The sequence below is a fragment of the Paramacrobiotus metropolitanus genome, unplaced genomic scaffold, assembly GCF_019649055.1.
Source record: "Paramacrobiotus metropolitanus isolate TYO unplaced genomic scaffold, Prichtersi_v1.0 Parri_scaffold0000007, whole genome shotgun sequence".
In the NCBI taxonomy this organism is placed as follows: Eukaryota; Metazoa; Tardigrada; class Eutardigrada; order Parachela; family Macrobiotidae; genus Paramacrobiotus; species Paramacrobiotus metropolitanus.
In genome coordinates this window covers 2,258,480-2,278,824 of record NW_026570227.1, presented here as the reverse complement: position 1 = coordinate 2,278,824, position 20,345 = coordinate 2,258,480, and the positions used below count along the sequence as shown (strand labels likewise).

At 42.3% G+C, this 20,345-nt stretch overlaps 5 protein-coding genes across 5 annotated transcripts; 1 reads left to right on the top strand and 4 right to left on the bottom strand.

Moving 5' to 3' along the window:
- Positions 1 to 69: 69 nt before the first annotated feature.
- LOC129582159 (zinc metalloproteinase nas-15-like) lies at positions 70 to 2,840 on the top strand. The gene is made up of 5 exons (XM_055473593.1): positions 70 to 249; positions 409 to 618; positions 816 to 939; positions 1,015 to 1,469; positions 1,927 to 2,840. Exons 1-5 carry the CDS (start codon positions 168 to 170, stop codon positions 2,298 to 2,300), a joined length of 1,245 nt encoding a protein of 414 aa, XP_055329568.1. The 5' UTR covers positions 70 to 167; the 3' UTR covers positions 2,301 to 2,840.
- A 954-nt stretch (positions 2,841 to 3,794) lies between these two features.
- On the bottom strand, positions 3,795 to 4,906 carry LOC129582268 (uncharacterized). The gene is made up of 2 exons (XM_055473758.1): positions 4,682 to 4,906; positions 3,795 to 4,395 (listed from the first exon to the last, which is right to left on the bottom strand). Exons 1-2 carry the CDS (start codon positions 4,740 to 4,742, stop codon positions 4,139 to 4,141), a joined length of 318 nt encoding a protein of 105 aa, XP_055329733.1. The 5' UTR covers positions 4,743 to 4,906; the 3' UTR covers positions 3,795 to 4,138.
- A 130-nt stretch (positions 4,907 to 5,036) lies between these two features.
- Positions 5,037 to 6,003, bottom strand: LOC129582269 (uncharacterized). Its single transcript, XM_055473759.1, has 2 exons — positions 5,824 to 6,003; positions 5,037 to 5,478 (listed from the first exon to the last, which is right to left on the bottom strand). Exons 1-2 carry the CDS (start codon positions 5,876 to 5,878, stop codon positions 5,279 to 5,281), a joined length of 255 nt encoding a protein of 84 aa, XP_055329734.1. The 5' UTR covers positions 5,879 to 6,003; the 3' UTR covers positions 5,037 to 5,278.
- A 1,671-nt stretch (positions 6,004 to 7,674) lies between these two features.
- Positions 7,675 to 14,038, bottom strand: LOC129582367 (uncharacterized). Its single transcript, XM_055473881.1, has 2 exons — positions 13,871 to 14,038; positions 7,675 to 8,629 (listed from the first exon to the last, which is right to left on the bottom strand). Exon 2 carries the CDS (start codon positions 8,540 to 8,542, stop codon positions 7,772 to 7,774), a length of 771 nt encoding a protein of 256 aa, XP_055329856.1. The 5' UTR covers positions 8,543 to 8,629; positions 13,871 to 14,038; the 3' UTR covers positions 7,675 to 7,771.
- A 2,999-nt stretch (positions 14,039 to 17,037) lies between these two features.
- LOC129582482 (influenza virus NS1A-binding protein homolog) lies at positions 17,038 to 18,224 on the bottom strand. The gene is made up of 3 exons (XM_055473996.1): positions 17,981 to 18,224; positions 17,831 to 17,905; positions 17,038 to 17,216 (listed from the first exon to the last, which is right to left on the bottom strand). Exons 1-3 carry the CDS (start codon positions 18,210 to 18,212, stop codon positions 17,038 to 17,040), a joined length of 486 nt encoding a protein of 161 aa, XP_055329971.1. The 5' UTR covers positions 18,213 to 18,224.
- Between the last annotated feature and the right edge of the window lie 2,121 nt (positions 18,225 to 20,345).

Below are 20,345 nucleotides of genomic sequence, written 5' to 3'. Positions count from 1 at the left end.
GGCAAAACACCGCGCCGAATGAAGCAGCAGAAAAACGTGAAAACCTGCAGCTGGATGCTGAATGTTTAGCATTACGCTAGAAAAGCGCAATAAAATATCTTTCTCTCCCTGACTCCATTAGGCGGAAGCGTAATTCGGATCTGTATACAGCATAAATTTTGATAACCATGTTTAAAGTGTTGGCTGTTTTTGCATTGTATAAGTCGCTTGTCTGGAGAAACACAGCCTACGCAGAACCGTTGCCAGCAGGTAAGTGCCCCAATACACACCAATGTTGTCCCGAATCATGGGTTACTAAGTGCGCACAAAACTACATAGAACGTCGTAATATCTTGAGCGAAAATCATGAATGTCCGACATACAACAACGTAATATCACAAACGCAAATCATGAATGTCCGATTCGTAGACTGGCGTAGCCGCATTGATCCTTCGATACTGTGGTCCAAAGAATCTACAGCTGCCAATAATAACCTGTTCCACGGTGACATCCTGCTGAAGGCCAGTGGACAGTTGAGCGATGGTGCGTCAGCCACAACGGTAGCTGGACAGTTGTTACCGGAGAATATCTGGCCCAACGGAGGAACAGCCATCCCGTTTAACATCAGCGAATCATTCTGTAAGAACCGTCAACCATCAAATAAATTAGGGTCGGTACACAGCCGTTTCTAAATGTCGGTTGCTGCCACGCTGATTTAATAAGCGCATTAATTCAAATCGCTACGAGCAGATACTTCAGCTGTTTATCTTCGAAAAGTAGACATCTGGTTAGAATGATGACCTTTACATGCATAATTTAATCTGACTACCATGTAGCGCCATCCGAGAAACAGATTATTGCCACCGCCCTGCAAACCATTGAACGCCGGACACTGGGATGCATTACGTTCAAACCGGTCGAAACTGAAACAGATTTCTTGTACTTTCAACGCGGACTCGGGTAATTTATAGCCGGGGTTACGAGCGCGGATGATTTGGTAACAAATCCCCTTCAAACTGCGTTTTTCAATAACAGATGCAATTCATTTGTGGGTCGCCAAGGCGGCAAACAGCCCATTAACCTAGACCATTCTTGCATGACATCCGGCATCATCCAGCATGAAATCCTCCACTCCCTCGGACTGTTCCATGAACAATCCCGACCGGATCGTGACCAGTATGTCGAAATCTTCCTGGACAATGTCAATCAGCAGTTTCTCAATAATTTCGATCGGCTGCCGTTGATGGAGACATACAATGTCGGCTACGATGTGGAGTCGGTTATGCACTATGGGGCGTTCGATTTCGCCAAAGATCTGCAGCGACCGACGATTATCCCACGAATGCCGGGCGCTGTGAAAATGGGCCAACGGCATGCGATGACGATACTGGATGCGGCTAAACTGATGATGGCGTATCAGTGCCGGTTCGATGACAGCCATTCCGAAGGCGACAACAGTAATATAGTCGTGCCTCCCGAAAACGTTCCTCGTACGTCGTATTCTAATTAAATAATTTCACCTTTATTTATCCACAAAACTCATATTGCCACAACACAGTAAAAGACATCTTCACCCTTTAAACTTGTTTTGTATGTTAAGTAATGCCGCGAATTACTTCCCTGTCACGTTTATCGTTTTTGTACGTGTTTGGCACCGTTATGAATCTTATGATTCGAATATTCGATACACATCTCCTTACGATATTTTATCTTCTATGAATGCCAGCTCGCTACCACTGTGCATATTCCGTTAAAGTTTTTTTTAGCTTTATAATTAATTTTCACTAACAATAAGAATACGTATTTGATATTGTTTTACCTGTAACATTTTTCGCGCTTAATTTTGAAACTTTTTAAAATTAGAAGATTATGCTGCGTTCTTCCTTTTGATTAAGACTGCAAAGGTCATGCAACGGAATTCGCAATATAAACACATTTCTGTTTTAGTTTCGCCCCATTCTTGTCCAGTCGACATCCCAAAAGGTCGCACCATCGACAACTGCGAAGATGACGCCGAATGCCAGGCCACGGGGCGTGGGGCCGTTTGTTGCCCGTACTGTGGGGATGGGCGGTGTAATCGCTACTGTCGCGGCCCGGGCACCAACGGCGATGACCTGCTGCGTGCGGATCGCGAGCGCAGCTGCCCAGTGCATATTCCGCCCAATCGGCCGCTGGATGACTGCCGTGAGGATCGGGATTGTAAGCGGTCGGGGCGAGGAACTATGTGCTGTGCGTACTGTGGATCGCAGGGATGTCATCGTTACTGCCGCGGAACTGGGAGTAATGGGGATGTTTTGATTGGCGGCGGGATGTCAATTTAGAAGTGCCTCATTTATTAACCGAACGAGCATTTATACTTTGGTTTTGTCTTAAATTAAAGAAGCACTTCAGCTATGTGACATGACAAAAAAGACATCCAAAACACAAGTCTTATCGCCGCTCTTGTCCATTACTTTAAATTTCTTAGAAAAACTTCAGAGGTAAATTTCCCCAGTGAAAGCGGAAGAGAAACAAAGAACCCTTAATTTCTTATTTTTATAATGTTAGTGCGCGCGCCTTAATTAATTTCCATTTGCTTTTGGGTGCATGTTTTTTTCGCTGGTAGATGTTAGCGGTCAGAGAACATGTGTATTCGGGGAAAAATACAAAAACACATGTACCAGTATTCGTACATCGCGGCAAAAGCCAAAGACATCATAAGATTAAGTACATTTTTGAATCGGTTTTCTAGAATCACATTTTAAAGTATATCATAAAAATATGCATTCTCTCTCATGCAAAGTCCCGATGTCGGTCGATGTACTCGTCATTAGTATTGTCATTCGTCCCTCCCTGCTCTTGTTGGCCCTTCTTCTTCTGTTTCCGGTCCTTATAGTAACCGTAGCCGGCACCGGCAGTCGCACCCAGAGCGGCGCCGGCTAGTGCGCCCTGTTTGGCGTCTACACCCGGTATCACGGCTCCGATGATGGCGCCACCTATGGCTCCGATGATGGCATCCCGGACCGTTCCGCGTTTCGACCGTGAATTCTCCAGCGGTGCACAAACTAAAACTAAATTAATTAAGTTTGGTGATTTTATATACAGTACACTTTACTTAACTTCGTTAGACAGTGGAAGTGGTAAGCATACAGTTTCTTAAATTTCCTAGAGAAGTCAACAAATTGTCTTGCTATGCGCGTTTAGTACATCATTGTACTATGTAAATCCTTATTTTCTAACGCAAAAAAAGGAAGCACTGAAATATTTGGCATACATAATGGAGTATGTAAATGGAAATATGTATAACGAACAAAAGCATGAAGTATGATATGATACATTATGAGTGTCTATTTTATGGTACCATTACACGAATAATTTTGTTCCGAAACTAACGGCCAAAAAAATTAGGTACTGTGAATGATGTACTGCAATAACATTCCAGAAACATGTCTAAAATATTTTAGAAAGTACAAAGTACGTATGCAGATATAATTACAGCGCGCATCAGGATCTCTTAGTTAAAACTTATAAACAGTTTACCAAAATTAGCATAACATTTACTTACGTGTGCTGCTAAAGAAAAGCACCGCAACCATGATCGTCGCACAACCCTTCTGACAAGTCTTCATTGTGCTGGGAAGAGGAAAGATGATGAACTAATGAGCAACTGGCTGCTGCTTATTATTATGTAAAATTGATGGATTTTAAGAAAAGCCAAAAGCGACTATAACTGTCGGTCAGTTACAACTCAAAAAGCACATGTGATTAATGCTGTTTATATTCTGTTCCGTGTTATTGATGTTGGTACGCATCTGTACCGTACAGAATACGCACCGCAACTGCACCGCTTTTACCGACTGTCGAACCGTTTCAACGGAAATGCACGCGCTCGGGTTACGATGAGTCAACCGGCGATTACAATCATCAAGTAACTAAACACTTGATCAAACGGTCAGCACAAACATCTCAAGGTGCAATCTTTACACAACATATTAGGCGAAGTGCTCAACAAACGCTTCTGGAGGACGTGATTAAGACATATTCCCGGAAAACATCAGTTTTACTCGCCGCTCTTCACTAAACCAACCCATTTATGCAAAGCAGTGCCAGAAAGCCCAGTTTTAAGAATTAAAAAGTGTGTACGGCTAAAAAAGCGAGATTAGTCAATGTACATTGCACGTTAATAATCGTGATTGACATCATGGTTGACATCGCCGTGGTGCACGTTCCCGGCGCCTTGCTGTCCCTGTTTCTGCTGCTTCTTCGTCTTGTAGTCTTTGTAGGCACCGTAACCGGCCCCGGCGGCCGCTCCCGCTGCCGCACCCTGCTTGGCACTCATCCCCGGCACGACCGCCCCGAGGACCGCGCCACCGATGGCGCCGATGATGGCGTCCTTCACCACGCCGCGCTTGGCGACGGAATGTACCGGCACACAAACTGTAAAATTATTTGCCACGAATACACTAACAAGTTTCACCAACTTTTCTTATAAAATAATATAAAGGTTTTTAGTAAACATTTTTTTAATAACTTTTCTGGGTTGAAAAGTTATTCTCTTCTTCGTTGTTACAAATAAATATTATCTTACTGGTTTTCTGAAGTTTTATCGCTTGTTTAGTAATATAGTTTTTTAATAGGATATCCGAATTTTCTTTTCTTTTGAAAACCATCACCGAGCAAAATTTCCATTAAGCATTTTATTTCCATTAATAGTGACATTTACCTGTGCTGCCGATCAGCAGGATCAAGAAAACGGGGACTATTGTCGATACCCGGGAATTCATTTTATAATACTGGCAATGCGTGGAAAAAGCAGAAAATTCTGATTTCACGGGACGGTCGAAAAAATGCGCTCCTATTTAAATTTTTCTTAGCTGACGGTAGCACGTTACAAAATATTTGCCATAGATTATTTTGTGTGCCCATGCGTTTTTCTACATGCCAGAGTGCAGACGGCGACTACAGCGGCGCATGACTGTGATACTGATCGGGATGAAGGTCAATAAAATCAGGAAATGAAATCTTCGCTGTATGCTGTTGTATACCGGCGTTTAAATAACCAGAAAGCTACCTAGCCGTTATTAACAGCATGATTTATTTTGCGAAAACGTTGCGGCTATAGTACAACGAAACGATCCACAGCGCCGCGTTTAATCAAACCGGCAAGCACAGCACTTGGAATCCATGAAGGATATCATTCTCTTTTTTTACAAAACAGTTTGCAGATTCGTTGTCAGGAGCGGTTACTGATACATTGGCAATTTTTTTTCACAAAACATAATTATAACAATTATTATCATATGTACAGAATAAAAATTGTTTAAGCCGCCGCTTGATGGTCTTTGGCATCCTTCTTAGCCGCACCGGCTCCCGCCCCGGCGGCGGCGCCTAATGCGGCGCCCTGTTTGGCACTGACGCCCGGTAGAACGGCACCGGCCACTGCTCCTCCCAGGCCGCCTTTGGCTGCGTCGGTTATTACGTTACGTTTATCCCTGACGGCTTCACTGGACGGATAGCATGCTACAGAAAAAATCAATAACCTTAGTAAAGAAATTCCCAGTGCAAATATTAAGCGGCAAAACGTTCGTATCGAAATACTATAAGGTTGGCTTGTTGTTATGAAAAGCAATGGAGAATAATTATTATTTAGCTGCAAAAAAGAATAACAGATTTATTTTAAATTGGTCGTTATTATATCTGAATTTTCCATATAGCGAGATATTCTGTAATTTACCAGCAGCAGAACGGTTTGAAACTGTATACTGTGTATACAAAAGCACTTTTTTATCAAAATATTAATTATCAGGAACAATAAGACCGTATATTATCGGTATTGCCGTAAAAACATTGCGGTTGCTGACTTACATGCGAAGGCGACGAGAACGGCGAACAGGACAGCGTACATTACACGAGATTCCATGGTTTATGGTGAATTTTACTTCAGTGAACTACGCGCAAAATATATTCAATCAAACGACTAATGGAGTTAATAAGAAATCAAATGACGCTAAACACCAATATGTATGTAGTGGACAGCGGTTTATATATCCCTGATATGGGACCATTCCGTTACCGTTCCATCGTTACGTTCTGCGCGGTAGATTCCACTATACCGCAAATATTCCCACAAGGCCATTTTAACACAACTCTGGTGTTGTAGGGTTCGAATTATCGCTCCATCGGACAGATGATACGGCAGTTCGTAAAGGAATCTTACTGTAATATGGGTTTACCGTTGTGGACTTTGATGCACAGCTCTTTTACGATACGGTACCAGGCGAAACTTTGAAAGTACCAGTACTTCCGCCAGCGTCGTTAAGTCTTTTGAAGTTTATTATATGAATACTAACTAAGTAACAAGGGTCCTCGACACTTTGCCGTTCTACTCTATGTTCTCCCGTTCCACACATCCAATCTGCACGCTCTAAAGTGCTACAGAATCCTCTCAGTGTCAAGAGTGTTCCTGCATCATAAATTTTCTGGAAAGCTCAATCCCCACAGTCCAGTGGTCACTCAAAAGCTTGTTACCATGGTGGCCATTAGCTTAACATGGGCTTTTTGTAAATCCCCAGATTGTTACTTACTATGGGCACAGAAGCACACTCTGTTAACATCTTCCAAAAATTCAAAAGTTTGCTCGTACTTCCTTAATGTAAACATGTTCAAAATCATCAGACATTATTCATCCGCGCTGGGCTTGTACATATTTACGCATATTACGATTAACTCCGAAATTAACGCAACCACGAACAAAGCACTTTTAATTAGTGAATATGTTCGTATTATTGTATTCTGAATGAGATGTAGAAGATTCTGGTTTTACCATCGGCACCTTATTTGCACTAAACAAATATATATATTGAGTGGCTTTTCGTACGCTTGAAGTTACGAAATGAAAATCACCCCGTAACCGGCAAGCAAACATTTAGCAAAATAGCTAAACGATATGCTGCCGAAATACGGAGTAATTTGCCTGGATACTTAACAGCTCTACAGTCTAGACGCATGTGCAATGAATTCAGGTAAAGGCAAGTACATAAATTGTAATAACCGGGAAATGTGCGAAATATGGGCCAATCGTGGATAAAGTCGGGTATTTTTCACAGTTTCTGTACAACAACACCTACAAAAACTTTCAGTTCATCGGGAAAAAGATTTTTCTTCCGCATAGCTTGAAGCGGACCAGCGCGTAAACTATGCAGCTAATTAATACGACAAAATTAATATAGATATAGCGTTTCAAAGCAATCGTTATTAAAAAAATCCAGGATAACGCCAGCGTTACGGATGTACCGCTTTAAACTGGTAATAAAGCAAATGTCACGGTGCGCGCAAAGGAGAATAAAAAATTCGCTAGAAATTACCAAAACAAAGTTCTCTTTCTTGTATCGGTAGAGTGGGACACGAAGCGGTCTTACACATATTTTGCAAACCCGGAATAAACACTCCTATTCAGCACTGAAACTTAGTTTCCGCGTAGCGATAGCGTAGCAGATTAAGCAGTGATATTTTATTTAGTAGCGTTTCTTTAATTGTAGATTTTCTTTGTTACCTGTTGCCACTACTGTTTTTTTATTGTTGGAAAATTGATTAAAGAAAGTGCAGCAGTGAGACATTTTGATTCGTCCCATTCGGTAACCAAAAGAACGCGGTATACAGTGGGTTAACTGTCGTGTACGCTAATACGATTTATTAATTTAGACTTTCAGCGCGCTATTCAACTGAGCAATTAATATTACAGAGGACAACATCATGAGTGTTGCTATGGCATACACTACACCTTCCTTTCTCAAAAAAAAAGGAAAACAGCTCGTTAATCAAAAATATCGGTGTACTTGACTATCTCGTTAACATTTTCCGGTTCTTCATAAACATAATTGGATTTTCCACCACACATTCTTTGTAAGTGGCCCTTTACGCCACACTTATTACACGTCATATTTTTGTACCAACAATCTTTTACGAGGTGGCGTCGTCCGCATCCTGTGCACGTTACCCCTTTCGGTCCTTTGCCCCTTACGGCCATCACCCTTTCGTCCTTCTCCTCCATTCTGCTTTCAAACTTTTGCGCATCGGCCAGCGCTCCCTCTATGCTGGTTGGCTCCCTGCTGTACAGGTGCTGTCGCGTCTTCTCCCGTTGGATTCCGCCCAGGAAAGCAGCTAGCAGCATCTCGTCCAATATCGTTCCAGTAAACTCACAGTTGATTGACTTCGCCCGGAGGCGGTTGCTGTATTCAACAAGGCTTTCTCCTTGTTGCTGGGTGAGACGGAAGAATTGTGACCTTTCGTAATGTTTTGATGTCTGCTTGACGTACAAGCGATCCAGCTTGTATATCAACTGCTCCACTGTGAACTCTTTAATCTTCTGCGGATAGCATACTTGGTACAGGGACTCGAAGGCTTTGCGCTCCAAACTTTCCACCAGTAAGTTGACTTTCTTATCATCCTGTACATCCAACAGGACGACGAAGTTGTCAAAGCGCTGCTTCCATGCACCCCAGTCTGTGTTGTCTGGATCAAATCGCTCCATCGCAGAATGCGAAGGAACTGTCGCCAGAGCTGTCTGCGATCTCGTCGTAGGCATGGTGCAGTGCGTTATGGTATAACAATTCCCTTTCCAATCTGACCGTAACTCAGAATTCTCTATCCATTCACGCCACTGTCGTGTACGCTAATACGATTTATTAATTTAGACTTTCAGCACGCTATTCAACTGAGCAATTAATATTACAGAGGACAACATCATGAGTGTTGCTATGGCATACACTACAGGTTAACCGTTATATTAATTTTAAGGCTGCCAGTTAATTTGTGACGACAGTACAAGCCTTACTGAAGCAATTTGGATAATTTCAAAATTTTCTCAAAGATTTGAATGTAGTACAAAAACATCATAATTTTAGTTACAAAATAATTTGGGCGTGATCAATTTTAAGCGAAGCGAAAGCTAGAAAACTTGGAACGAAAGCTATAAAAAAGAATTAGCCTAGTGTTTATTATTAGCAGTTTCCGTAATATCGTAATATTATATCATAGTGCGCTGGTGCTGCATCAGCTGCGCTACTGCACTGCAGCAAGAAAACATTTGCCAAATCATAACCAGACTGGGCGTCAAAATCAGAGGCGCTGGGCAATTGTATCTTAAAAGCGATGCCGCAGGGAGGCCGATTATTTGTCCAGCAGTGCATGTGGTGTTCTATTGGAACTCCGGGATATGGGAAATCTACCGCATAACTGACCACAGCGGAACCACTACAGAGCGCAGCGGTAGCACGTTTTGTTATGACGGATGATATAACCGAGTAGCTAACGCAAATTTCCCTTAAAAACCAGCGCTCTATTCGGCGCTATAACAAACCTCAACCGCATGTCCTTAAAAATGAAATGAAACGGCTTATATTCCCGAACGTTTACTAGCCCGATATGCCGAACCCGAGTATGTCAGTGATATACGTATTGTATTATCGAACAGCGTTCGGTTGAACATGAATACGACAACAAATCCCTTTCGATTCAGCATTTCATATTAAAATCCAGCGCGATCTCCCAGTATTCGCAAACTGAACATCCACCCACAGCAACCACAATAACTGACAATCGTATGCTCGAACATCGGGCGACCAACCCAAAGTGTTTATTTTTTAAAGACCGTGACCGATAATGATATCGCAGCGGTAGAACCGGTTCCGAAATCCTAAACCAATGACCGCGAAAACACCGGACCTCTGCATAAGAACATTGTAAAACGGTGTGTGAAGATGCTGGGCGAGCGGCCAGTAAAATATTCGGCAAAAAACGAACGCTGTAGTTGCTTATAGTCCGCGTTACACTGCTCACAACATTACACTAACGGAATACAATGACGCGCAGTACAACGCCGACCACCGTATGCCCTTCGAAACACGAGCATCTGAGCCACCGGAATTAAGCACACGTGGGCATTCAACCATATTTGTCGATTTTAACCGTTCCCGTAATAAGAGATTTTCCCAAAAAAGTAGAATAGCGTCCAAATCCCAAAAACGACAGGAACAAAAACGACAATTCTCCTGAAAAGGGTGCGAACCGTGGTCACACAAATCTCGAAACCCAAAAAGACCATCTTGAACCAATTATTGATCACAATAATTTCGTACAAGACATACGTCTGCCGGACTGGAGCTAAACGACAGATGTCCGCCAAAGTGAACCTCACGCAAGAATAAAGAACACGACCGATCGCCGGAAAGAATTCTAGTACATTGATGCGTGTTCTCGTATTACCCTATTCTTCTCCTTATTAGGTAATAAAAACTCTTAGAAAACAACTCTGAAAACCCAACACTATGATGAGATATGTTCATCATGTAAATGGTAATTTTTTATGCGGTGCAGACTACTCTAGCAATCTCCGAAGCTAACGGCTCGACCATACATCATTTTAAACTTGGCGTTTTGGTTAACCGTGCGTTTCGCAATTCGGATGGTGATGAACTTCATGCATTCAGGAAGCAATGGACGACGTTAAAATTATTCCCATTGACGAACTCAGCTTTATCGGAAGGAATGAGCGAAACCGGATAAAGGTCATCTCCGGTTTGGTGCTGGATTTCTTCTGGTTAAATTTCTAATTCGACCTCCCTTAAAATTTTGTTTATTATTGTGCGCATTAATTAATCGTAGCGAGCGTTTGTCACAACTTTAACTGTGCATAATGACGGAAGTATTTAGTACAGAAGAAGCGCGAGAGACATCCAGATCAACGTACGAGAGAAAAAGACGCCCACGGCCACTCAAAGCTACGCAAAACAAGAAGAGATGACTGCGCATGACTCACAAAATCGTGTTAATGCTATACTGCATGTACTTGTACTTCCCCTGCAAAGCACTATACAGAGAAACTGGAAACATCGACATTCCGCAAAAGATATCGCTATCCTAGTACTGTACCTATATTTAAATTTCATGATAGAAGGGTTTAAACATGTGTGGTTCTCTTAATCGGTAATTAATTTTCGATATGGACCTAAGTAACTAATAAATTTGCTGCTTGAAAACGCAAATTAATAAAGATGATGGCTTAATGCAGTAACGGGGAGGTTTTTCACTTGTATGCTTCTTTAGAATAGTACTGTAATTTCATAAAATGTTTTGCACACCGCCAGGGCATCCGTAAACAATAATTACACGCTGTAGTTGTTAAAGCAATTGCGCAGAGCTCGTAGGAATGGTTAATTTGAGACGGATGGAAAGTGGCATCAGCAACACAAAGGTGTCACCGTTTGCCATAAAAAAAACCACACACGATACTTCAGTTGTACATGATCGCCGTATGTTTAAAGCGTCTTTTGCACTCCGCGTTTTTACGCGTAACAATGTGCGTGTTGAATATCAGTCAACTTAAAATGGGAATGTGGCTTGAAACTCCGTGAAACGTTGTAACATTATCTGGTAACGCGATATGCTTGGAACGTTCTATACCACCGCTGGTGCGCGATTGCAACGATTTGCACTAAAAACCATAATTGACGGAGAAAGGCCTTGCAGCGCTGCAAAAAACAACATGCTCCTTCTGAAAAAATTACTTTTTACCTTGAAGATAAGAAAATGAGTTATAAAAGTTTTTAGTATGAAGGGTTACGTCGAATGTAACTACAGTATGTCTCGAGCTAACCTTAACCAATGAAACCTAAATTATTTTTTGGAAAAAAAACCGGTATCTTATTAGCGTACTAGGAGAAACACGCGGGTTTCAAATACGTCGAAAGAACATGTTTCTGCTGCCACAAATTGTTCGTAAATATATTATTCAAGAAATGGGGAAACAACATCGGTTTGGGAAAAAAGCTGTTACCACTTAAGCGTGCAGCAGGAGAGATATACGACAAGGGACGAGGAAAAAACCCACATTACACATGATGACCGAGAACTTAAAAGTGCTGTGGTACTGAGATTCAATTTCCCAGATGCGCTTTTGCGCTGATCGGCTTACATCACTTGGGAAGTCTGGGTGGCGCCATCCAGACACAGTCGTCAGAATGCGAATAACGCGCCTTCTTTGTTTTGTTTTAGTTCTCTGTTTGGATTACAAGTATTAATTATTCTCACACTATCGGATATAGACAACTCAACGGTCATTATTTGCGGACAGCGAGGAAATACAATTGCAGCAAGCAGCAAAGAAACGCAAAACAGGGAGGGAACCTTAGAAACGGAATCTCGAGCGCAATGTGAGCGTTTTAGTATATATCTTATTTCGCGACGAAGAAGCTCATGAAATAGCTGACATGGATTTGAGTGATTAATGACGGTGTTTAGGTTTTTAAAAACGTTTATCATGTTGTTTGCTGTAAAGAGACAAGAATGTTTTGCTCTCCAACTTTTCGCTTTATCAAATCCCCTCTACAGAAATACAAATCTCTGTGAGCAGGTATCGCTTGCCCGAAAACTGCTGCCAAGACGTGATTTATATTAAGAAACCGTTATAGGTACACTCTCGCATCTCCGTTTATTACATGCACCCCTTTTCGCACCATATTCATAATAAACATCGTTTTAAAAGCAACATTTAATAGTAAGTAGCGGCAGGGCGGTTGTGAGCTTTTTGGAAGCAGGAGCGCCGTTGTTTTCTAGAGTGAGAATGGCGCCCACTATAAATTATCTGATTTTATATTGGAATTATATTTGTTTTCTCGCGCTTCACCACGCGGCGGCCCTGGGGCTCTGTGTTGCGCCAGTACGTCCTGGGGACATCTCGCGATATATATGAAACCGTCGCATATGACGTTGAAATTTCCCCCGTCAATTTGCAGTCAGTTAGGACCAAAGAACGTCCACCAACTAGCACCGGCATCATGCATGCGAGAATGAACTTCAGCAAATTGTTACAATTTTCGCTATGCCAGTCGGGCCGCACAGCGAATTGGCAATGCCCCGGTAAAGACGCGAAGGTATTCGGGTGTGCGTCCAAAAATTTTCGGGTGAGGATGCTTATTTCAGTGTTCTTGTACGTACGATAAAGCTAGCTGTGCGCCGAACCATATTAATTATTTCCATAGAGACAAAATGTGTCTTAAAAAATTCACGACCTACTGATAGAGGACACATTGTCGATTAAAAACGAAAAAGTAAGAACCTCAGTTTCGGCACCCTTGGGAGGTTTTAACTGACATCCTAAATATCAGAACAATTCCGATTCGTATCACTAATACATATACATATATGGTCCTCCTGGAGTCGAGAAGTTTTGCGCCACATTTTCTTTTGCCCTCGGCGTGGCAGCTGGTGGCACAGTGGCAGATAACATGGCGGACGTTGACATGGCAATAAGTGGCACCAAAACCGAAAGCAGAGGAACAAATGGGTCGAAAACTCCTTGCACGCCGTTGAATTCAAAATGGAAAGAGAGGTAGATCCGAGATTTAGATTTAGAACCGTACAAGAAACATGATTATATAAGGGCGAAACCAAACGCCTTCCACCGTGCTCCTGTACTGCTGCCGTCATTGAACCCCACTAAGCACCTTTAAAACTAGGATACGTAACCAGTCGCAACCCTTGCCGTAAATTTGATTTGTGTCGAGACAACTGCATGGTTGAAAGTTTGTGTGACTGTGGAAGAACAGCGTAAAATAATTAGCAGAGCATTTTGTACGACAGCATCAACCGACGCAAACACGTTTCGAGATATAAACGATTACTTAATATTGTCTTCCAAGGTGGCAGCGAATATCCTCAGAAAGCACAGGGAAACCCGTTGACCTTTGACCGTTGGATGCATAGAGTGGTCAGCAATGACGAAAACGAAGAGAACCCGGAAGCCGACGAAAAACTCAACGAACCGATCAACCAAAAATTCTCTTATTCAGCAACAAAATTCATCGAAGCGTTCAAGATTTTGTTTTCATCATCTCTCATGGACCAGTTTACTTACCTTGGCTGCGGCATATTCGGAACAGAGAAAAACAGCTAAAAGATAGATTTATAAGAAAAAATTCCTTCATTAGTCCCTTCAGTCAAAATCCAGACCAGTTTTCGAAGACAGACACGCTAATTAAACACGAAAATAATATGACATTATCAACATGCTGGATAAGCTTGGTAAAGTTTCGACTGATTTGACGATTCTGGAGCAAGGAAGAGCATGAGTAACGGCGAGCTCGAAATGGCCGCGAATAAGCTCTGCACGCACGTGCGTAAGATGTGAGGTAATAATAAGTACTAACGTTAACAGGTACGTACACTAATAGGTGCTCAACTAATACGTAAGTACTTACACTTTAAGGCAACAATTGCCTGGCAACTGAATTAGCAACGCACACACTGTACATTATTTTATGCAACAACAACAACAACAATGCCAGCACACCGTACGTTGTATATTTCCCATTCCTTCGTTGTCGCTGTTGAACTTGGAAAAACTTCTTGTATAATAACTATGTACTGTAACAACTAAGTGGTGTGAAAAATTTCATTGGGCAAAGCCATACTACACAAAGTGCATATACGCGTAATACCACTTAAAATGATTCAAATTTAAACGTTTTATACTAAACATTTTTAAATATTTAACTGCTATTATTGTCAATTAAAAAAATGTATTATTTTTCTAATGTGCAGCATCGATAACAGTACGTCAGTACTTCAGTGTGTACGCCAGTACTTTGTTGGTTTTGCTAAATTTTTAGCGCAAATTGTAGTCTAGACGCAGGACACTTAGAAATGAAGTTACCGGTACCATACGATTCCTGAATAGCCTCGAGGACGTTTGAGGGAACGCTCCTCCGTACCAAGCACACGAACATTTAGCTGAGCTGCTAAATGATACGCTGCCCAGAATACGGAGTCCCCGGTTTTATGTACAGGAATTTTTGTATCATACCCGTTATCAAAATTAGCATCGAAAGTACAAAAATTGTTGGTACTATAACACAATACGGTAAAGGCTATTTACGATTAAGGTAAAAGTACTTTCTTTTGCACTACGTGCTGCTGTACTTATTCCTAGTGCAGTCGCTCTGCTGGCCACTGGGCCAGACACTGTCACATCGTGTTATTAAAGTTGCTTATTATTACACGTACTTACACATATTTTTTCACACCAAGGTTGTTGCACATGAAATCGCTTTATACAAGAAACGTTTTCGTGTTCTATTGATGTTGCATCCGCAAATGACAATGTCCATATGGATCAACGGCATTCGCTGCCGATCCATGAACTGCGTGACGAGCTGCTGAAAGACATCAGCAAAAACGAAATTCTGGTCGTAGTTCGCGAAACCGGCAGTGGAAAATCAACACAGATCACACAGTATTTGGGGGAAGAGTGCTTTACAACGCGCGGAAGAATGCATGCACTGAGCTGTTATGTCACTAGCGAAAAGGGTAGCGGAGGAGCTCAACCGTCAGCTGGGACAAGAGGTCGGATAGGTGAAAGGGTAGCACTCAGAAAGAACAGTCAATTTTGTCTTTGCTAAATGTCAAAGATACACAAATTAAGAAAAACCAGCAACGCAATACGTTTCTTCCTTGTACTTAAAGGGAACGCACCCGTCCAGAGACTGGCTGCAAGCGAAGACATGAGCTTTGTAAAGTTCTATTTAATTCAAACGGTACCATTTCATCCTGCAAACAGGTACACTGTCCGCTTTGAGGACTGCACAAGCAGCGCAGCAGTCTTAAAGTACGTGACGGACGGTACCTTACTGCGAGAATGCCTTTTGAATCTGATCTGACTCTTTATATTGTGGTAACGTTGGATGAGGCCCATGAGCGAACTCTGCACACCGACATCGTCCTTGGACTGCCGAAAGCGGCCCTTAAAAGGCACCCCGCCCTGAAATGTATTGTAACATCGCCCACACTGGACGCCAAGAAATTCAGCGAATACTTCGATAACGCAGCCGTCTTTCCTTATTCCCGGACGGACATTTCCTGGGGAGGAGATCATGTACTTACATCCAAGTAGTATGAAAATCATATAATCACACATTTCAGTGATTCCACATAATACCAGTTTTTCGGTAATACCACATTATAGCTACATTACCACATTATAAGCCATTATAGCCATAACTCCTTTCACATGCCGTAAAAACTATCGCCATCCGCTGCTGCTGTTTTGAAATTTAGTTTCGGAGCGGCCAGCTAGCGTCATTGTACACCCTTTATTTGAGATTCGCACGTAAATTCCGGCGGCAGGATTCTGTACCTTTTTGGTGATATCAGCCAGTTGCCTTCTATACGTGACCGGTCACGTACATTGTAGGGCGACTGTTTTGCTGGAGGCTTTGCGTGACGGAATATAGCAGTACAGTAGCGATTCGTACGTAAAGTGACGGCTTTACTGAGTTTACTCGTACTTTCTATTATTCGCTGTACATTCTCGATCTTTCCTTTAGTGTTTGGATTTACTTTTGGTTATTTCTACACGAATGCGCCGTGTCTATATAAGTCCGTGAGTGGCAGTACTTTGATTATCAGTTCTCTCATTCTGAGTTTGGCAATGTTCGGAGTGATTAATTAAAATATCGTCGGAGGTGCAGTTCTCGCTTCGCGTAGTTTCGTAGGCTTAGCTATGCCACATTGAGATATTAGCTCATACTCTGTCGTTGAGTAGGTCGGTAGGACAGATTATTACGGTAATTATTCCTATCGTACTGATCTCTCCGTCATGCGGAATTCGGCCAAACGATTTGTCGTACAGCTCTCAATAAATGCTTTTATCCTGCAGGCCCTCCCACCCGCAAAGCGGTGTTATTATTGATTAGCAACATCTACGAAATGTTTTGGACCGGATCAACACTGGAGATTCAACAGAAGGAGACTATAATAAGATGGTGACGAGAGTTTACTTGCTTTTGCCGACTGAGAAACAGATCCATAATTCTGTTCGACGCGCGCTGCATGTTTTTGCAGAAAAAGAGCCACCCTATGCTTTACAGTTAAATCGCCCTGCTACAGTTAAATAAGCCCGTGGCAACTGCAAGGACACGGGCAGAACACAACGGGATCACTGCGGCAACAAATCTGTTAGTTACAAATAACTACAAATCAAAATAATAGTTTACAATCAGTGGTATTAAACAGTTCACATTTCAACTACAGTATAACCGAAGGCCCATTTGGCAACTGGCTGTCACTGGGCGTCCATGTGTCCAAAAGTATATCGTACACGTCTACCGTGTTCTCACCTTCAGTTCTTTCAATGCCGCCCAAAACGAAAATTTTGTCACTCATGCAGCACGTTCCGACGCCGTACAGAAGACGGCCTATGTCACCTATTATAAAGAAGAAAAGCAGGTATTTGATTCAGAAGATTTGATTTCAGATGAGACATTTGGCCAGGGCACATTTACCGGGTCCGGGTGTAAATTCAGAGAAACTTCATACTGTGCAGACAGGCAGCATGCGTATGGAAAGTTTAGAAAAATTTTAAAATTCTTTCTGGTTGCAAGTGCATCGGTCTCATTCTTCCTCTTAGGAAAAAATTCGGGAAACTTTATTTAGCTGCTGGCTAACACAGTATACAGCAATGCGTTTTGCTGCTCTGTATGCTGTGTGGTTTAGTCACGGCTTTATGTGAACGCACAAAACCGGTTTTTGCGAAGACTAAACCCACTTCGTACCTACTCTGTACAAAACACTACAATTTATTATGCGCGGCTCCACTTGAAAATCGATACTGGATAATAAACGCTCTTACGGCAGATTTTACATAGTTCCTAAATTTTTTATGATCCACAGTCTGGAGACTGGACCATTTCACTTCAGACTATTTTTAAACACTTCCCATATGTGTATCTGTACTACCATTCTGCACAAATTAATAGGAAAATTCGCAGAATTTTCACACGCGAAAATGCCCTGGTTTGAACTGAGACATAGAACTCACATTTCTTTAACCACTGCTTCGTTGTCGGATTAAAAGCCTCCACGCACCCTACACTTCCCTGAGATCCATATCCCCCTACCAAAAATTAAACCAAAGACATAAAAAATGTAAACAGAAATACCGCACATTGCATTAACGGTATTTGATTACCAATAACGTAGATCCATCCGTCGGATCCGACGCAGGCGGAAGGGCAGTATCGTGCAGTCGGCATCGGGGGCAACTCGTGCCACACGTTTGATGTTGGGTCGTAAAAAATGCCGAGTTGGTAATAGTATGAGCATTCGACGTGCAACCTCCGAACGCGTACACCTGCTGGAACGAGACTGACGACGGTACATTTCTCCAAAGGCGTCGGTAAGGATGCCACATACTCCCACATTGCTGACCACGTTCTAGCGCTCCACGGTGGCCAACGTGTGGGTACGGGTATCATGACCACCCACGGCGTAAATGTGCCCGCCAGCAGCAGCAGTACCCACATCACCGCGGCCCCTCACTGTTCCTGTTCAGCATGTGACTGCATGTCTGTTATCACGATGCACTCGGCAGTTAGTCAAATTACCAACTAACTTTTGCATTACTGAATATATTCGTATTGTACGATTCCCAATGGTAAGATGTCGGGTTTGGCGGTGGCATTCAGCGTTGAACGGTTACCGGTTTTCCGTTAGCTCCTACTTTTCGTAAGCTTATGATTAGGTACGAAAATCACTCCATAACCGGCACGCAGACATTGAGCGAAATCGCTGAATAATATGCTGCCAAATACGGAGTAATTTATCTGAGTGCTAGATACGGCATTCGCAGAGAATACAAGTAAATGTAACACCGAGAAATGTGCGAAATCAGGGCCAAGCGGCCAACGATACAATACAGTTAGCAGCGAGATAAAAAAATATCTTTAAATTTTCAGTTACGCTTTATTCCTTTTCTTTAAACATGTACGAGTACCGACACAGCATATTCTTCTTTTGCGTATTTTCAAAATCTGTAGGTTTTAGACGCAGAAACTAGCGTACGGCTTAGGCTGTTTCCGGTTTTCCGATAGTGTTTTAGTAGCAGTTTAAAATTCAGGGAAAGTTAAAATTGCAGAACTGTATACATTTTTCGCCGGTTTACAATGGATCGGACGATTAGGATCTTTTATCGTTAAGAACCGTATACCGTTAACAGCGCTATGTCATTCCGGTTGGGAGAAGCATTCTGAAGCCACAAAGTGGCGCCATACGACCATATTTATGATCTACAGCCACGCTGATTCTTCGTAAAACAAATGCACCAGACGAAAGGGAGTGTAAAGAGTATAATATCTGCGTGCGGGGTGCTTTAAAACCGTACTAGCGGTAATTAAAGGCATGCATATGCTAATAAAGACAGTACTTAATTTTAAAGAGTACAACTATATGCGAGCGCAAGTAAATATATATGAGCCTTATCGTTGTGTGTGAAATCTGGAAACCTAACTATTTTGTGTTTTTGTGTCGATCGTGTAACTGATGAAAACGGTAGTCAGCTGCTTCTTAAATTTAAGGACTGGCCAGCGAAATCCCGGTTCAGCGAGTCGGTTCCGATGCACCACCGAACATTGTTTGGGGCCCGATTATAATCGGCATTTAGCCGATTATACGTACGAGAAGGGTTATCAGAACCTAGCGTCATATTTACGCGACAACGTACCGGCATTTTCGGAATATAAAAAAAACAGAAATGTTGCCAATTTCAATGTACACGACATACGGCTCCTAAAGTCATATATCGATCAGCGAGTTTTCTCGAAAAGATGAATCGCTGTTATTGTGTCGCGGAGAATTTTTTTTGTTATGAAGACCCCGGTTTATTTTATCGCTTTCGGATCAGGAATGCAGATACCTAAAAACCGTAAAACAGTGCAAACTCCAGGATTCGAAAACTTATGCCGATTCCCAAATGCAGAAAGCAGCAGCTAGTCTAGCGACGAATGCGCCGACTCAGAGGATGCGACAGTGATAGCTTTAATATGGAGACTCAACGTAACCGGAGACTAAAACGTAATTGTGGCTATTATTTGTAAAAGCCGTCTAGTTCTAAAGAAAGCATTGGATCGCGAACCAGACGAATGGATATTTACACTTTACAGCACTGTGTGCATGCGAGGTGAGGAAACTTGTGAAAAGGCAAGTTGTCTTCTTTCTTCTAATAAGTTGCACCACAATAATATTGAACGTCGGTACGGTTAGCGGAACACTGCTGTCCACTGACAACGATGCAGCACTGTAAGGAAGCAAACTGAAAAAATCCAGAGGCATTTTAATGTGTACAGTCGGAACGGTGACACGACAGAATAACATCGACTTGTTTGACGTTCCTGTTGACTGCTATAAAGCAGCGATATCTTTAATTTAGCACTGGAAGCTTGACAATAACTTGTATTCGGTTCCGGCCGAAACAGGCCAGCGACGAATACTCAGTTAATTTTCACAACATTAAACCGGGCTGCTTTGCCTTCTGGGGTCGACAAACCCACGAAGAGCTA

What these genes read in the sequence shown, in the direction of transcription:
- LOC129582367 (XM_055473881.1), bottom strand. Translation starts at nt 8,542, where the DNA reads ATGCCTACGACGAGATCGCAGACAGCTCTGGCGACAGTTCCTTCGCAT.
- LOC129582159 (XM_055473593.1), top strand. Translation starts at nt 168, where the DNA reads ATGTTTAAAGTGTTGGCTGTTTTTGCATTGTATAAGTCGCTTGTCTGG. An exon ending in CGCAGAACCGTTGCCAGCAG is followed by an intron (nt 250 to 408) that starts GTAAGTGCCCCA and finishes TCCGATTCGTAG; the next exon opens with ACTGGCGTAGCCGCATTGAT. An exon ending in GCCTCCCGAAAACGTTCCTC is followed by an intron (nt 1,470 to 1,926) that starts GTACGTCGTATT and finishes TTTCTGTTTTAG; the next exon opens with TTTCGCCCCATTCTTGTCCA.
- LOC129582268 (XM_055473758.1), bottom strand. Translation starts at nt 4,742, where the DNA reads ATGAATTCCCGGGTATCGACAATAGTCCCCGTTTTCTTGATCCTGCTG. An exon ending in CCTGCTGATCGGCAGCACAG is followed by an intron (nt 4,396 to 4,681) that starts GTAAATGTCACT and finishes ATAATTTTACAG; the next exon opens with TTTGTGTGCCGGTACATTCC.
- LOC129582482 (XM_055473996.1), bottom strand. Translation starts at nt 18,212, where the DNA reads ATGTGGGAGTATGTGGCATCCTTACCGACGCCTTTGGAGAAATGTACC. An exon ending in CGGATGGATCTACGTTATTG is followed by an intron (nt 17,906 to 17,980) that starts GTAATCAAATAC and finishes AATTTTTGGTAG; the next exon opens with GGGGATATGGATCTCAGGGA. An exon ending in GAAGCAGTGGTTAAAGAAAT is followed by an intron (nt 17,217 to 17,830) that starts GTGAGTTCTATG and finishes TCTTTATAATAG; the next exon opens with GTGACATAGGCCGTCTTCTG.
- LOC129582269 (XM_055473759.1), bottom strand. Translation starts at nt 5,878, where the DNA reads ATGGAATCTCGTGTAATGTACGCTGTCCTGTTCGCCGTTCTCGTCGCC. An exon ending in CGTTCTCGTCGCCTTCGCAT is followed by an intron (nt 5,479 to 5,823) that starts GTAAGTCAGCAA and finishes TTTTTTCTGTAG; the next exon opens with CATGCTATCCGTCCAGTGAA.